The 13,036-nt window shown below is 45.8% G+C and overlaps 1 protein-coding gene across 1 annotated transcript; it reads right to left on the bottom strand.

The window, feature by feature from the left end:
- Positions 1-6,280: 6,280 nt before the first annotated feature.
- On the bottom strand, positions 6,281-12,474 carry LOC114606349 (myogenesis-regulating glycosidase-like). Its single transcript, XM_028748488.2, has one exon. It carries the CDS (start codon positions 12,183-12,185, stop codon positions 10,101-10,103), a length of 2,085 nt encoding a protein of 694 aa, XP_028604321.2. The 5' UTR covers positions 12,186-12,474; the 3' UTR covers positions 6,281-10,100.
- Positions 12,475-13,036: the final 562 nt, after the last annotated feature.

Below are 13,036 nucleotides of genomic sequence, written 5' to 3'. Positions count from 1 at the left end.
GCAGCTAAACCGCCTGTTGCTACGAAGAGAAGGAAGCCAAAGGGGTGAATTTGGGGGCTCCATTTTCACCACAGTTCTGCTAGCTATAAGGATGCAACATTTCGCTATCATGGAAAAGCCTCTCTTGCTGATTCAGGTACCCAGGGAAACATCTGACAAGGCTTTTCTTTATATATTTCCACAAAGGGAACTGCAAAAAGGAGCACCTTCCTTAGCGGAGAGATTTGAACTGCTTTAATAAGCAGATCTGCTGTGGATAACGTGCTGCCAAGATTAATTATTCAGGGGCATTTTTTTTTAAGTCAGCGCAAAGGCAAAACAGCAGTTGCCTCACTTCAAAAAGGATATTGCAGGGTTTGAAAGGGTCACAAAGGGCGAACAAAGTGACCCAGGAGAAGGAGCAGTTTCCCTGTGAAGAAAGATTGCAGTGTTTAGGACTTTTTAGTCTGGAGAATAGGCAAGTAAGAGGAGACATGACCAAAGTTTATAAGATTATACACGACATAGAGGAAAGGTTTTGTGCCTCTCTCCTCATGGTCATCCGATGAAGCTAAATGTTGGAAGGTTCAGGACAGATGAAAGTCCTCCTTCAAGCGGCGCAGAGTTAAACTGTGGAACTCATTGCCACAGGAGACTGTGATGGCCACCAACCCAAAAGGTAAAGGGACCCCCGACCATTAGGTCCAGTCATGACCAACTCTGGGGTTGCAGCGCTCATCTCGCTTTACTGGCCGAGGGAGCCGGCGTACAGCTTCCGGGTCATGTGGCCAGCATGACTAAGCCGCTTCTGGCAAACCAGAACAGTGCACGGAAATGCCGTTTACCTTCCCGCCGGAGTGGTACCTATTTATCTACTTGCACTTTGACGTGCTTTCAAACTGCTAGGTTTGCAGAAGCAGGGACTGAGCAACGGGAGCTCACCCTGTCGGCTTGGTGCAAAAGACTGACTTGGTGCAAAAGGATGACAAAAGGGCCGGGTGTGCCTTTCCGGAAGCGTCCTCTTAAAAGCCGTATTTATTATTTAGCATTCCCGCAGGATTTCTGCACACACAAAGCCTTTTTGTCATCTGCATCTCATTCATTATAGAAGACCACCGAGGGGGACGTTAATCCGGAATGCGAAAATGTGTTCCTTGCTCCCAGAGAGCGGCAAAACATATCTTTGCTGCCAGGTTGTTGTAGAAAATAATTTATTTATTTTTAATGCATCGTGGGAGAAGAGCAGCATGCCTTTTGCATTCAGGCTCAGCTTTTCCTTCCTTGGGTTTCTGTAATTAATGAGGTATGAACTGTAAAGTACTGTGTATACACAAAAGTGCCGTGCAAATCGGAGGTAATAAACAAGGCTTAAAGAACTGGCTTAAAGAGGTCTGTTGCCTGGGGTTACAAACTTAAGCAAAGAGCAATAATGCCTTTTTTATTGGGGTTAAGTAATCTGGACACACCGGCCAAGTTAACTCAGTAACAGCTTCTTATTCGTAACCAAGTTAAGGCTTGCAGACACCCCTCCATTACCATCTTATCGATCCAATATCTGCACATCATTCCTTGGAATTAATGCTGTCGAATTCACAGGGGTTTGCTACCTATGAATACCCGCCATCTTATGCATACTTATTTGGGTATGAGTGCCATTCACCCCAGTGGGTCTACTTACTTCCAAGTAAAAAATGCAAAGGATCAGGCTGCGTGGCTGCAAAATACAATTTAAGACTGAAACAATTTGCAGAGGGCGGCTTAACGGTTAATACCACAGTCTCTCTCAGAAGCATCTGTTTTCCCTTTAAAAAAAAAACCACCAAAATCTTCAACATCCAGCCTGGGGGTGAGTTCTGTATAGCTCAGAAGTCTGCACATGGCATTGTGAGCATTTGTTGGTCCCAATAAAGCTATTGATTTTACTGATCCTGTGTATTTGTGCCCTGTTTTTATGGTATTTTGTGCACTGCCCTCGGATGAAGGGTAGTCTAGAAAAAAAGCGATCTTTTAAATTGTTTTTGTTTTGTCTTGTTAGCTTTTAGTGTTATGTAGTGTCTTTGTATTGTAATGTATTGTTTTTTCTTTGTTTTTTTTGTTAGTGTTTAAATTGTTGCAAAAGTAATAAATATTATTATAAAAAAAGAAAAAGAAAAAAGCGATCTTAAAATATTCTGTTCAAGTGGACCGGCACGGCTACCAGTTTTTTATATTAAAATATTGTTATTTTTATAGAGCAAATAAAAGGTTAGGCAAGTAAAAGGTTCCCGTTTCACTCACTCTCTTTTCTCATGCAGCTACCAACAAGCTAATAATTTACTTCTGTGTCCTCACAAAGAATCACAGTTCTGTATATATCGAGTTAGCAAAGGAATTGCACAACTTATGTTGAATCTAGTCTGGTCCTTACATATAGATAGTTACCCAAATGTCTACCCTACTGCTACCCCCCCCCCGGCCAAATCTCTGGGAGTTCTTTTGGGCTAGAGAAGGGAAGCAGACAAATGAGAAAATGTTGTAGGAACAGGTGATTTCAACTCTCCTCACACAGACTGTGTAAAAGTGCGTTCAAATTTTGACAGAGAGACAGCATTTCAAGATGTGATAGCAGACCCCTTAACTGCCCCAATTTAATCAGGACATCCCTGAGAGACGCGTATTTTGGGGGGGCATGCTCTCATGGGGGGTGTCACATGACTCGCACAGGATTGTGGGCTCCCCAAAGACGTGCACCCTCATTTTCCTCTGGGACATGTTGGAGGATATGTGGGAGATGACTGGACCCAACTGGACCCTCATCTTAATCCTGAATAATTCCTAGGCTCTGGTGCAAACGTTGCTATACTAGTCAGGAACGAAGACTAAGGACTCAGCTATACAGCTGCAAATAAAACGTTTTAAATGTAAAGTGCAATGTACAAATGTGACACAAGATGGCGACAGTGAGCTATGCAAAATTCAATTGCTTTTTCAAAACGTTTTTTAAAAAAACATTTTCACAGTGTTTCTTATATGTGTGCAGATTCCAGCTAAGTGTTGTCAAACACACACAAACCAACACCAATATATCACCTCTCCTCCAAGCAGCTAAAAGTGGTTCCCCACCCCCAATTTTATCCTCCCAACACCCCTGTGAGGTAGGGTTGGTCTCTCCCAGGTCACGATCTGACACTTTGACCATTACACCACACTTAAAACATATAAAGCTTATGGTACAATAGCAAGGCACTACATTTTCAAAAATGGGGAGCAGCTACTGCTATTTGCTATGCCCCTCACAGAGCTACAATTCCCAAGCAGTCCTTCCTCCTCAGGAACTCTGGGAACTGTAGTTCTCTGAGGAGAATGGGAGTCTCCTAGCAAATGTCAGCCCTCTGAATAAACTACACCTCCCAGGATCCTTTGACGGTCATGCACTTTAAATGTGTAGTGAATATGTTCTAAATGTATAGCATGCATCTGAAGGCCCCAAGCTGTGAAGGTGGCTTTAAGAATTGCCTATATATCTGCATTATGGTCTGAAGCTCAACATCAAAAAAAACGAAGATCACGGCCACTGGTCCCATCACCTCCTGGCAAATAGAAGGGGAAGAAATGGAGGCAGTGAGAAATTTTACTTTCTTGGGCTCCATGATCACTGCAGACGGTAACAGCAGTCACAAAATTAAAAGACGCCTGCTTCTTCGGAGAAAAGCAGTGACAAACCTAGACAGCATCTTAAAAAGCAAAGACATCACCTTGACTGTAGGAATCAGATGGGATTACCATGAGGAATTATAGAATATACATCAAGCCATCGTGTCCACGATGAAGACATTGTGTTGACTGGGTTTGATATATTGACGATAATTTCTGATTAAATCCCATAAGATTCTACATTCATGCCCTTTTGATGCCCTTTTGCCTCTACTGCCCATTTCTCTCCCCTCACATGTCACGTACACAGCAGTACACAGCAGTTGCTTCGCCAGGCAGGCATCCTGGGCCATAAAGATTGTGGGCAAGCTTATTTGAAGTAGCTCTCTAATGTATATTAATCTTAGGATGTTAATCTTAAGGCCAGGAAACAGATCTCACATGAAGGTGATAGTGATTGTTGTCCTCCTGGCCATCCTCCTTATCATGTCCACGGAGGCGCAGGTCAAATCTGTATCCAGGGCAGCTGTTTACCAGCTCCATCTGGTACATAGGCTGAGACCCTATCTGCCTGCAGACTGTCTCGCCAGAGTGGTACATGCTCTGGTTATCTCCCGCTTGGACTACTGCAATGCGCTCTATGTGGGGCTACCTTTGAAGGTGACCCGGAAACTACAACTAATCCAGAATGCGGCAGCTAGACTGGTGACTGGGAGCGGCCGCCGAGACCATATAACACCGGTTTTGAAAGACCTACATTGGCTCCCAGTACGTTTCCAAGCACAATTCAAAGTGTTGGTGCTGACCTTTAAAGCCCTAAACGGCCTCGGTCCAGTATATCTGAAGGAGTGTCTCCTCCCCCATCGTTCTGCCCAGACACTGAGGTCCAGCACTGAGGGCCTTCTGGCGGTTCCCTCATTGCGAGAGGCCAAGTTACAGGGAACCAGGCAGAGGGCCTTCTCGGTAGTGGCGCCCGCCCTGTGGAACGCCCTCCCATCAGATGTCAAAGCGATAAACATCTACCTGACATTCAGAAGACATCTGAAGGCAGCCCTGTTCAGGGAAGTTTTTAATATGTGACATTTTAGTGTATCTTTCATCTTTGTTGGAAGCCGCCCAGAGTGGCTGGGGAAACCCAGCCAGATGGGCGGGGTACAAATAATAAATTAATTATTATTATTATTATTATTATTATTATTATTATTATTATTATTATTATGTGTACTAATTGTTTATGACCTCCGGGGTTGCTGTATTCGCTCCTTTGTAGTATTCATTCATTTACCCCAAAAGTATGCATGGATAACTAGTGTTTATAGTTTAACTTTGTCCCCACTTGAGGTTTGTTTGAATGCTCAGAAGAAATCTGATTGGTTCTTATGAACACTGTAAAAAGTTCTTTTGTGAATAAAAACGGCTTGGGCCAGGGGGCTGCAGACATCGGACAAGCACAGAGAGACACGATTATACGCACCCTTCCCAGAGTCTTGCTGGTTCAAGTCTCTGTGTTTATTCTTATTAATCAGAGTTCAATCCTTCCTTTACTTTGCAAACGCAACATTGACGACAAAGGTCCGTATAGTTAAAGCCATGGTTTTCCCAGTAGTAATGTATAGAAGTGAGAGCTGGACCATAAAGGCGGCTGATCGACAGAGAATTGATGCTTTTGAATTCTGGTGCTGGAGGAGACTCTTGAGAGTCCCATGGACTGCAAGAAGATCAAACCTATCCATTCTGAAGGAAATCAGCCCTGAGTGCTCACTGGAAGGACAGATCCTGAAACTGAGGCTCCAATACTTTGGCCACCTCATGAGAAGAGAAGACTCCCTGGAAAAGACCCTGATATTGGGGAAGATGGAGGGCACAAGGAGAAGGGGACAACAGAGGATGAGATGGTGGGACAGTGTTCTTGAAGCTACCAGCCTGAGTTTGACCAAACTGGGGGAGGCCGTGGAAGACAGGAGGGCCTGGCGTGCTCTGGTCTGTGGGGGTCATAAAGAGTCGGACACGACTAAATGACTAAACAACAACAACATATATCTGCATCCAGCCCGAATGCAAAGCTCCCCCTTCATGTCAGTGGGGCTTACGCAATAAGCTGGCAAGAAGGGGACTGGGCCTTCAGTTGACATTTACGTCAATCATCTTGCTGCCGCTTGCAGTCTGGGAATGGAGCAGACAAACTTCCAGATGGGGGAGCCAGGATGGCTGGCGTTGTGCGAAAGTCTTGTTGTGCTTCCAATCTGCTCTTCAAACTAGAAATAGACTTTGCTGTTCTTCCCGCACACACCCCACACACTTCTCACCCTCCGAGACGAAGAATGAAGCTCCTCAGAGCCAATGGGAAGGTGGTAGAAAGAACACTCTGTCTTCAGTTATTTAAGAAAACAACCCACCACTTTTTAAAATGATGTGTTTGCATCGAGTTCTTACTCTCTATCTCTAGTACAGAGAAAAAGGGAGAATTTTCCTCATGATGAGATCGAGTAAGTCGAGGTTCCCACCTGTCTGGAACTTCCATCCCCAACACGGCTGGTCCGATACATTTTAATGTATTTATATATACAAAATATTTATATACCTCTATTTCCAATCAAGGGTATCCAATCAAGTGAGCATTAACAGGTAACCTGGCAGACAGGAGATATACAATGCACTCAGATTTCTGTGATGTAGGTATGGTGTGTCTGGGGGTGGTCTTGGACTCCAGGGTGGGCAATTTAAAATGTCTATATAAGGACAGGCATACCTTGGTTCTGGGTCTTCCTCCTTTCCTGCCTGTGAGGGGAGCACCCTGTTGCAACAGTTTAATAAAGATCAGGCTTACGAGCTGCTTTGCTTCTCAGTATTCTCTGGTTGGCCTCTGTTATTTTCTCCTACCAACAGGGAACCTACGAAAGGACTCTATATGGGCTCTTGGATACCCCATAAGGGGAAAAGGGCAGATTTTTGTTTACAACACGGGAAACCAGCAAACAGGATTCGACCAGCAAGAGCCCCTCTCCCCTCCTGTGGTTTTCAGAAACGGATTCAAAAGCATTGCTGCCTTTGATCATGGAAGCAGGACAGAGCCTGTAATAAACCCAGAGGCCAACTTTGCTACCACAGACACCCGGACAACACCATCACTGGACCCAACAACATCAAACATACCATCTCAGGACTATTTAATTGCTCATCTTCTAACATTGTGTATGCCATCAAAGGCCAACAGTGCCCTTCAGCCCTCTATATTGGACAAACAGGACAAACCCTGCGCCAAGGATAAATGGACATAAATCTGACATCAGGAATCACAAGACAGAGAAACCAGTAGGAGAACACTTCAGTCTCCCAGGACATAAATCTGACATCAGGAATCACAAGACAGAGAAACCAGTAGGAGAACACTTCAGTCTCCCAGGACATTCTATACAAGATCTCAAAGTAGCTGTCTTATTACAAAAGAATTTCAGAAAAAGACTGGAAAGAGAAGTTGCCGAATTACAACTTATTACCAAGCTTAAAACCATGGAGAGACCTGGTCTGAATAGAGACATTGGATTCTTATCTTGTTATACATGATAAAGCTATTTTTGGCCATCTCACCCTTTGCTTTTTCCTTAAGACCAACTGCAGTCGTTAACGGTCGTCAACAGGTTTACCACACCTATCAGCCAATCACGCATTCCCACCACCCTTCTGAGTAATACCCCTCCCCACCCTCTCACTATATATAAGGGTCTGGTGACTTCTGTTTCAGTGTATCTGAAGAAGTGTGCATGCACACGAAAGCTCATACCAAGAACAAACTTAGTTGGTCTCTAAGGTGCTACTGGACAATTTTTTAATTTTTTTAAAAATATATATTCCATCCTGGCTTGCAGCCATCAATAGTCCTCTCCTCCATGAATTTCTCAAACTTGTAACATGAATTTGTTGTAGGTAAAACTATGCAATGAAATCCACTCTGCTGTAAGTTATTTACTTTATTATTGTATCTTGATACATTCCCTGATAACAGAAACATAGGCAGCTACTGCACAGCAGGCCAGACTGGTTTGGCTTGGTTGTTACACGCAGGTAGGCAAGAAAACTCTTTCTATGGCCCATCCCTCTGTACTGTTTGCAATAGCATTACCTTCAAGGCATGTCTGTCAGCATGCCACTCATGCAACGACTTTGTATTTGTCTTGGCCTTTTTTCCTTTCCTTCTAGTAGATACGCCTCTATTTGTCCAACCCTTGGACCATTAAATACAGACCCTGATATTGCGATAGGAATGTTGAGGTCTTAGATACATGTTAAATGTTCATAAGTGTACCTACCAACCAAGCACGTACATAGATCAGCACAGGAAAACCAACCTGAAACCATTTTGATTCCCAAACTGAGCAAATGTTTTCTCTGCAAGGTCAAAGGAAAATGGAAAAAGCCTCCCCATTGTCTTTTCCTTCACAAATCCTGTCTTAAGATATGAATAAGGTGTGAGCCTGTGACCTGGCTCAGGAACTAAGTATTTATCATTACAAAAGACTGGCCAGGCTCTCCAGGTATCCAATCAAGTGACCATTAAACAGGTAACCTGGCAGACAGGAGGTAAACAAAGCACTCAGATTTCTGCTGTAGACCGCCCTTTCTGTGATGTAGGTATGACCTTCTCTCTCCTGCGTGTGGTGAGTGAGGACCCTGTTGCAACAGATCAATAAAGATCAGGCTTAGTAGCTGCTTTGCTTCTCAATATTCTCTGGTTGGCCTCTGTTATTTTCTCCTACCAGTAGGGAACCTACGTAAGGACTCTATATGGGCTCTTGGATACCCCATAAGGGGGAAAGGGCAGGGTTTTTTGTTTATAAGAACACAGACTGTAGCTTTTGGAAAACATCAGTGTTGCTCAGTTTAAAGCAGAAAGCTTCTAGACCTCATTGAGAACATTTTGCAATTAGCCGGGCAGGGTTTCCAGTGGCCCAGCAGCCAAAGGACACTGAAGGCAAGGATGGAGAACGTACAAAGTCCTTGTTGAACTCGAACCCATCAGCCCCTGCCAGCATGCCCAATGGTCAGGGATGGTGACAGGAGTCATAATCCAACACCACTTAGAGGGCTGCAGGTTCACCAAACATGACTTAACACCCTTTTTCTTCTTGCCAAGCGGCAGGTAATGCAAAGCCCCATCTCTTCCTGCCTCTTGTGCCTACTATCCGGTCCAAGACTTAACCGCAACCATCGCTCGGCTCCACCTCAGCCCTTGCTAGATTCTTCTGAATTCTGCAAAACACTCTTTCTCTTGTCCTGAAAGACCTACATTGGCTCCCAGGACATTTCCGAGCACAATTCAAAGTGTTGGTGCTGACCTTTAAAGCCCTAAATGGCCTCGGTCCAGTATACCTGAAGGAGCATCTCCACCCCCATCGTTCAGCCTGGACACTGAGGTCCAGCGCTGAGGGCCTTCTGGTGGTTCCCTCACTGCGAGAAGCCAAGTTACAGGGAACCAGGCAGAAGGCCTTCTTGGTGGTGGCACCGCCCTGCGGAACGCCCTCCCAGCAGATGTCAAGGAAATAAACAACTATCTGACTTTTAGAAGACATCTGAAGGCAGCCCTGTTTAGGGAAGTTTTTAATGTTTGAAGTTTTATTCTGTTTTTAATCTGTTGGGAGCCGCCCAGAGTGGCTGAGGAAATAATGAATTATTATTATTATTATTATTATTATTATTATTATTATTATTATTATTATCATCATCATCATCATCATCCACCAGGCTTGGTGGGGGGCGTGGAGGAAAGGCAATTCAACTGGAGGAAAGGCAATTCAGGTTTTCCCTGGATTGATATTTGTTCTGATCTATTGCTAAAGAGTAGGAAAGGGGAAAGCCTCATGGCACAAGCAGAACAGAACGAGCCCTCAGTTCCACCTAGTGGTGCTAATTATTGTGCAAAAGTGCATGCTTAATTTATTCTGAAAGACAAAAATTCCACGATGCATAATTTGGATAATTTTTGGCGTAGGAAACCTCCATTTTTGCAGCTCACAACAGAAATTGCTTTGACTAGCGAGAAGCGTCCAGCTCACAGAACATTCTCTGCAATGCCCGTATCTATTTTCCGTGATGCTGTCACTGCATGGTCCTCTCTGGAGAATCATTCCAAAGGACCCCCGTTGCAGTGTGTGCATGCAGATCTGTGTGTAGAATTGGACCGTGATATCGAAAGCCTCCCTTCATACGCACAAAACGTCAGTGAGTTAACCTGGTCCTGACTTTCGCCTTCTGCAACATGGGAGATAACGGCCCTTCCCCATCCTGGAAGAGTGAGATAAAAAGATTGCAAGCTGCACAGATTCAGCAGAACTAAAAGCCAGATGAGGTCTGTAACTGGAATACATTAGCATTAAAAAAAAAAAAAACTGTGAAAAAAGAGCTTTTCTTTTAAGATAAACTGATTAAGTCAAAGTCACCTTGAGGGCTAGAGACGAGGTCGCTCCAAGGCCTTTCCCTGGCCCCAAGGCAGCTTACGAATTCAAAACAAAATAAGGCGCTTCGTCCAAAGGGACAGAGTAGTCCTTAAGAAGAAGGGGTGTCTTTTCAAAGAGCTCCCCTTTGTAGCTGCGCCATTTGCCAGCTGGGATGTAAATGTCTCTCTCTTGCTTGCCCATCTCCAAGACGGGGGCCACCATCAGGGTGTCCCCAATGAGGAACTGGGAATCGATCTTGTGTGCAGCCTCGTCGTGGGGAGAAATCCACCAGATGGGCCGGATGATGGGGTCCCCAGTGTCGGTGGTCTCCCCGGCCAGCTCCAGCAAGAGGGGGGCAACCAAAGACTCGTGGAGCCTGGTGAACTTCAGGGCGATGTCTATGACCTCTCTGTCGTAAAGCCACGGTGGGATGGAGAACTGCATGGAAGGCATGAAGGCCGACAGCTCCAGCCATCGGATGTAGAGCTCCCGATCTGGGATGTCGACAGCACCTTCCGTTTTGTTAGGGAGAAAATTCCCGCCAATCATATCGGGCAGTACAAAAGGGTATCCCAGGAGGCCAATGGTCAGCACCGTTGGTATCAAGGACTTCAGCCCAAGTTCATACCCACAAATGGAGTCCCGGTCAATGATACGAACAAAACAAGAGATGTGCTGGGATCGGTAGCCGACTCGGACTTCGGCAAGCTCGTGAAATGGAATGGCCATTTCCGCATAACGCCGGGACCAAATGCTGGGATCTGCCAAGGTGTGGAAAGTGTGGAATTGTTTGGGAAGGTAGCACGTCTCACCGGCATCAAACTTGAAGGACGAGACACCGTACTTAGTGCGGAGTTGCCTCAGGTGTCTCTGGAACCATTTTCTAGCCGAAGGGTTGGTGAAATCCAATATGGCGCCCACACCGTTCCACCACACAACCATGGCAGGGAGTGTCCCTTGTGGTTCCGTGACAAAAAGCTTCTTCTCTATTCCCTCCTCAAAGTTTGGGGAACTTTTATGTACAAAAGGGTGTATCCAGATGGTGACATTGAAGCCATCCTTCTTAAGCTTTTCGAACATATCTGTTGCCTGAGGGAACTTCGAACGGTCAAAGTCAAAATCACCATAATTCTGTGTGTACATGTCATCAATTTCAATGTGGCTGTATTTGAAACCGTGCTTTTTAATCATCTGTGCAAATCCCAGAACTTTCTCTTGGTTAATCTCCTTCTTGTACATGGCCCACGTTGACCAGATTGGAAACTGGAACATCCTTTCTGAAGGCACCTTCAAAGGTTTCCTGAAATGGACCTGGGCCATGTACCGGTGGACAGAGGTAATGTCTGAACCTATGCAGACATGGTAACTCAACTGTGGGAAGGGCTCGTTCAACGGCTCATATGGAGAATCTTTATACCTGGCTTGGAATATGAGGGACCTTTCCGAAGCGTTGAACCCAAGGTGGAAGGGCACAGAGTCACTTATCTTGACGGCAGCTGCTTTGGAGGACAACCAATACCTCTCCAAGATGCCCCCAAAGCTGTTTCTGAAAGAATAGACATCACTAGTCACAAACGGCGCAGGTTCCTGGCTTCCAGGTAGACTGATTGGCCATTGCTGTCTGCTCATCTCGTAGCCTCCATACCAGTGGGCGTCCCCCCAGAACATTTTGTGTTCCACCGCAGAGTCTGCCTCAAACTCTTCCCAGCGGATGATGTAGCACGTCACCGCCTCGTTGGGTTTGACAGTCTGCATGAGGAAGCTGAACATCCCCCTTTCTGTACCAGTACAGCTTAAAACTCCCCCTTCCTTAGAACAAGATTCCAGGTCAAGGACGCCTGATTGGAAGGCCATCCTGAAGACCACTTCTCCATCCCGGTTTCCAATGGTGAAGCCTTCCTGCCACAGGTCCACCTCCTTCACCTTTACCCTCTCTGCCTTCATAGGAGGAACCGTGTAGCAATGCAGACCCACGGCCACAGCTATGATGAGTCCTGTTGCCAGTAGCGCAGCTCTTCCAAGATAACTCTGCCGGGATGTCTGAGACTCCAGAGAGGAATGAAGAATTGGCTTTGTCCCGGAGCCATCTTCCCTCTGACGCTTCTCTCCTTTTCCTTGGCGACGGGACAACTGAGCTTCCATAATATCACAGATCTAATAGCTGCGGCCAGTGGTTGCTTGGCCCTCGTGGTAGCGAGTGTTTTTCTCAGCTTTATAAAGACTGTGTTTAAAAACAGCTCTGCCCTCTCTCTCCCTTGCTGTATCCAGGAATGCAGATGACTACCATTCAGAATGCAGTGACAAAACACATCTCAGCCAGGCTAATAAATGAGCCTAATAAATTAATCCTGGTTACCGGGAGCAAGACTTCTCTGCCGCTGCAACCTCTGCTGGAGCCAGCATCCTGCTGCTTTCCTCAACTGGATAAGGCGATCAGCTGACCGAGGAAGGTTATTACGCAAGTGAGAGATGGCACAACTCCCTGCGAAGCTGCAGCCAGGTTTTCCTTTTCTGGATGGGGAGAGGGAGCAAAGAAATTGCTTCGGAACGAGAGGCCCCAGGAGCAGGAAACCAGGCGATTCAAAGACCTACAACTGTGTGCAAAGGCCCCAGGACCAGGCTGCCGTTCTCTCCGAAGGCAGGGGAGTCCTCTGGCGGCTGCATCTCATACCTTGCTAGCTGCCCTTGAGATGTCTTAGTGTCGCCGCTCCCTGCCCTGCCAATAATTTTCTCTGCGGCAGTTCAGCTACATGAATGGCTCTGAAGATTTGGAGTGATCGCCCTTCCTTTTCTCTTGGATTGGGTTTCTTGTGTGATCTTTGGTGGCTCTCTGGTTGTATTTCTAGATGCATGCCTTAACACACTGAAAAGTTATATTTGTGATAAATGAAGATACGTCCAAGGAGCTAACAGAGAGAAGAGGAAGGGGCTGGTATGAGAGCCAGGCCAGAGTGGGTCTTCTCAGGGTGGGAGACTGAGGAAGAGGAAGGTCT

The sequence above is a fragment of the Podarcis muralis genome, chromosome 11 (assembly GCF_964188315.1).
Source record: "Podarcis muralis chromosome 11, rPodMur119.hap1.1, whole genome shotgun sequence".
Taxonomy (NCBI): Eukaryota; Metazoa; Chordata; class Lepidosauria; order Squamata; family Lacertidae; genus Podarcis; species Podarcis muralis.
Note: the sequence above shows the minus strand (reverse complement) of the source record. Positions and strands in the feature narration are given on the sequence as shown.

Bases quoted from the DNA above. Each gene is read 5' to 3' on its own strand.
- LOC114606349 (XM_028748488.2), bottom strand. From the start codon at position 12,185: ATGGAAGCTCAGTTGTCCCGTCGCCAAGGAAAAGGAGAGAAGCGTCAG.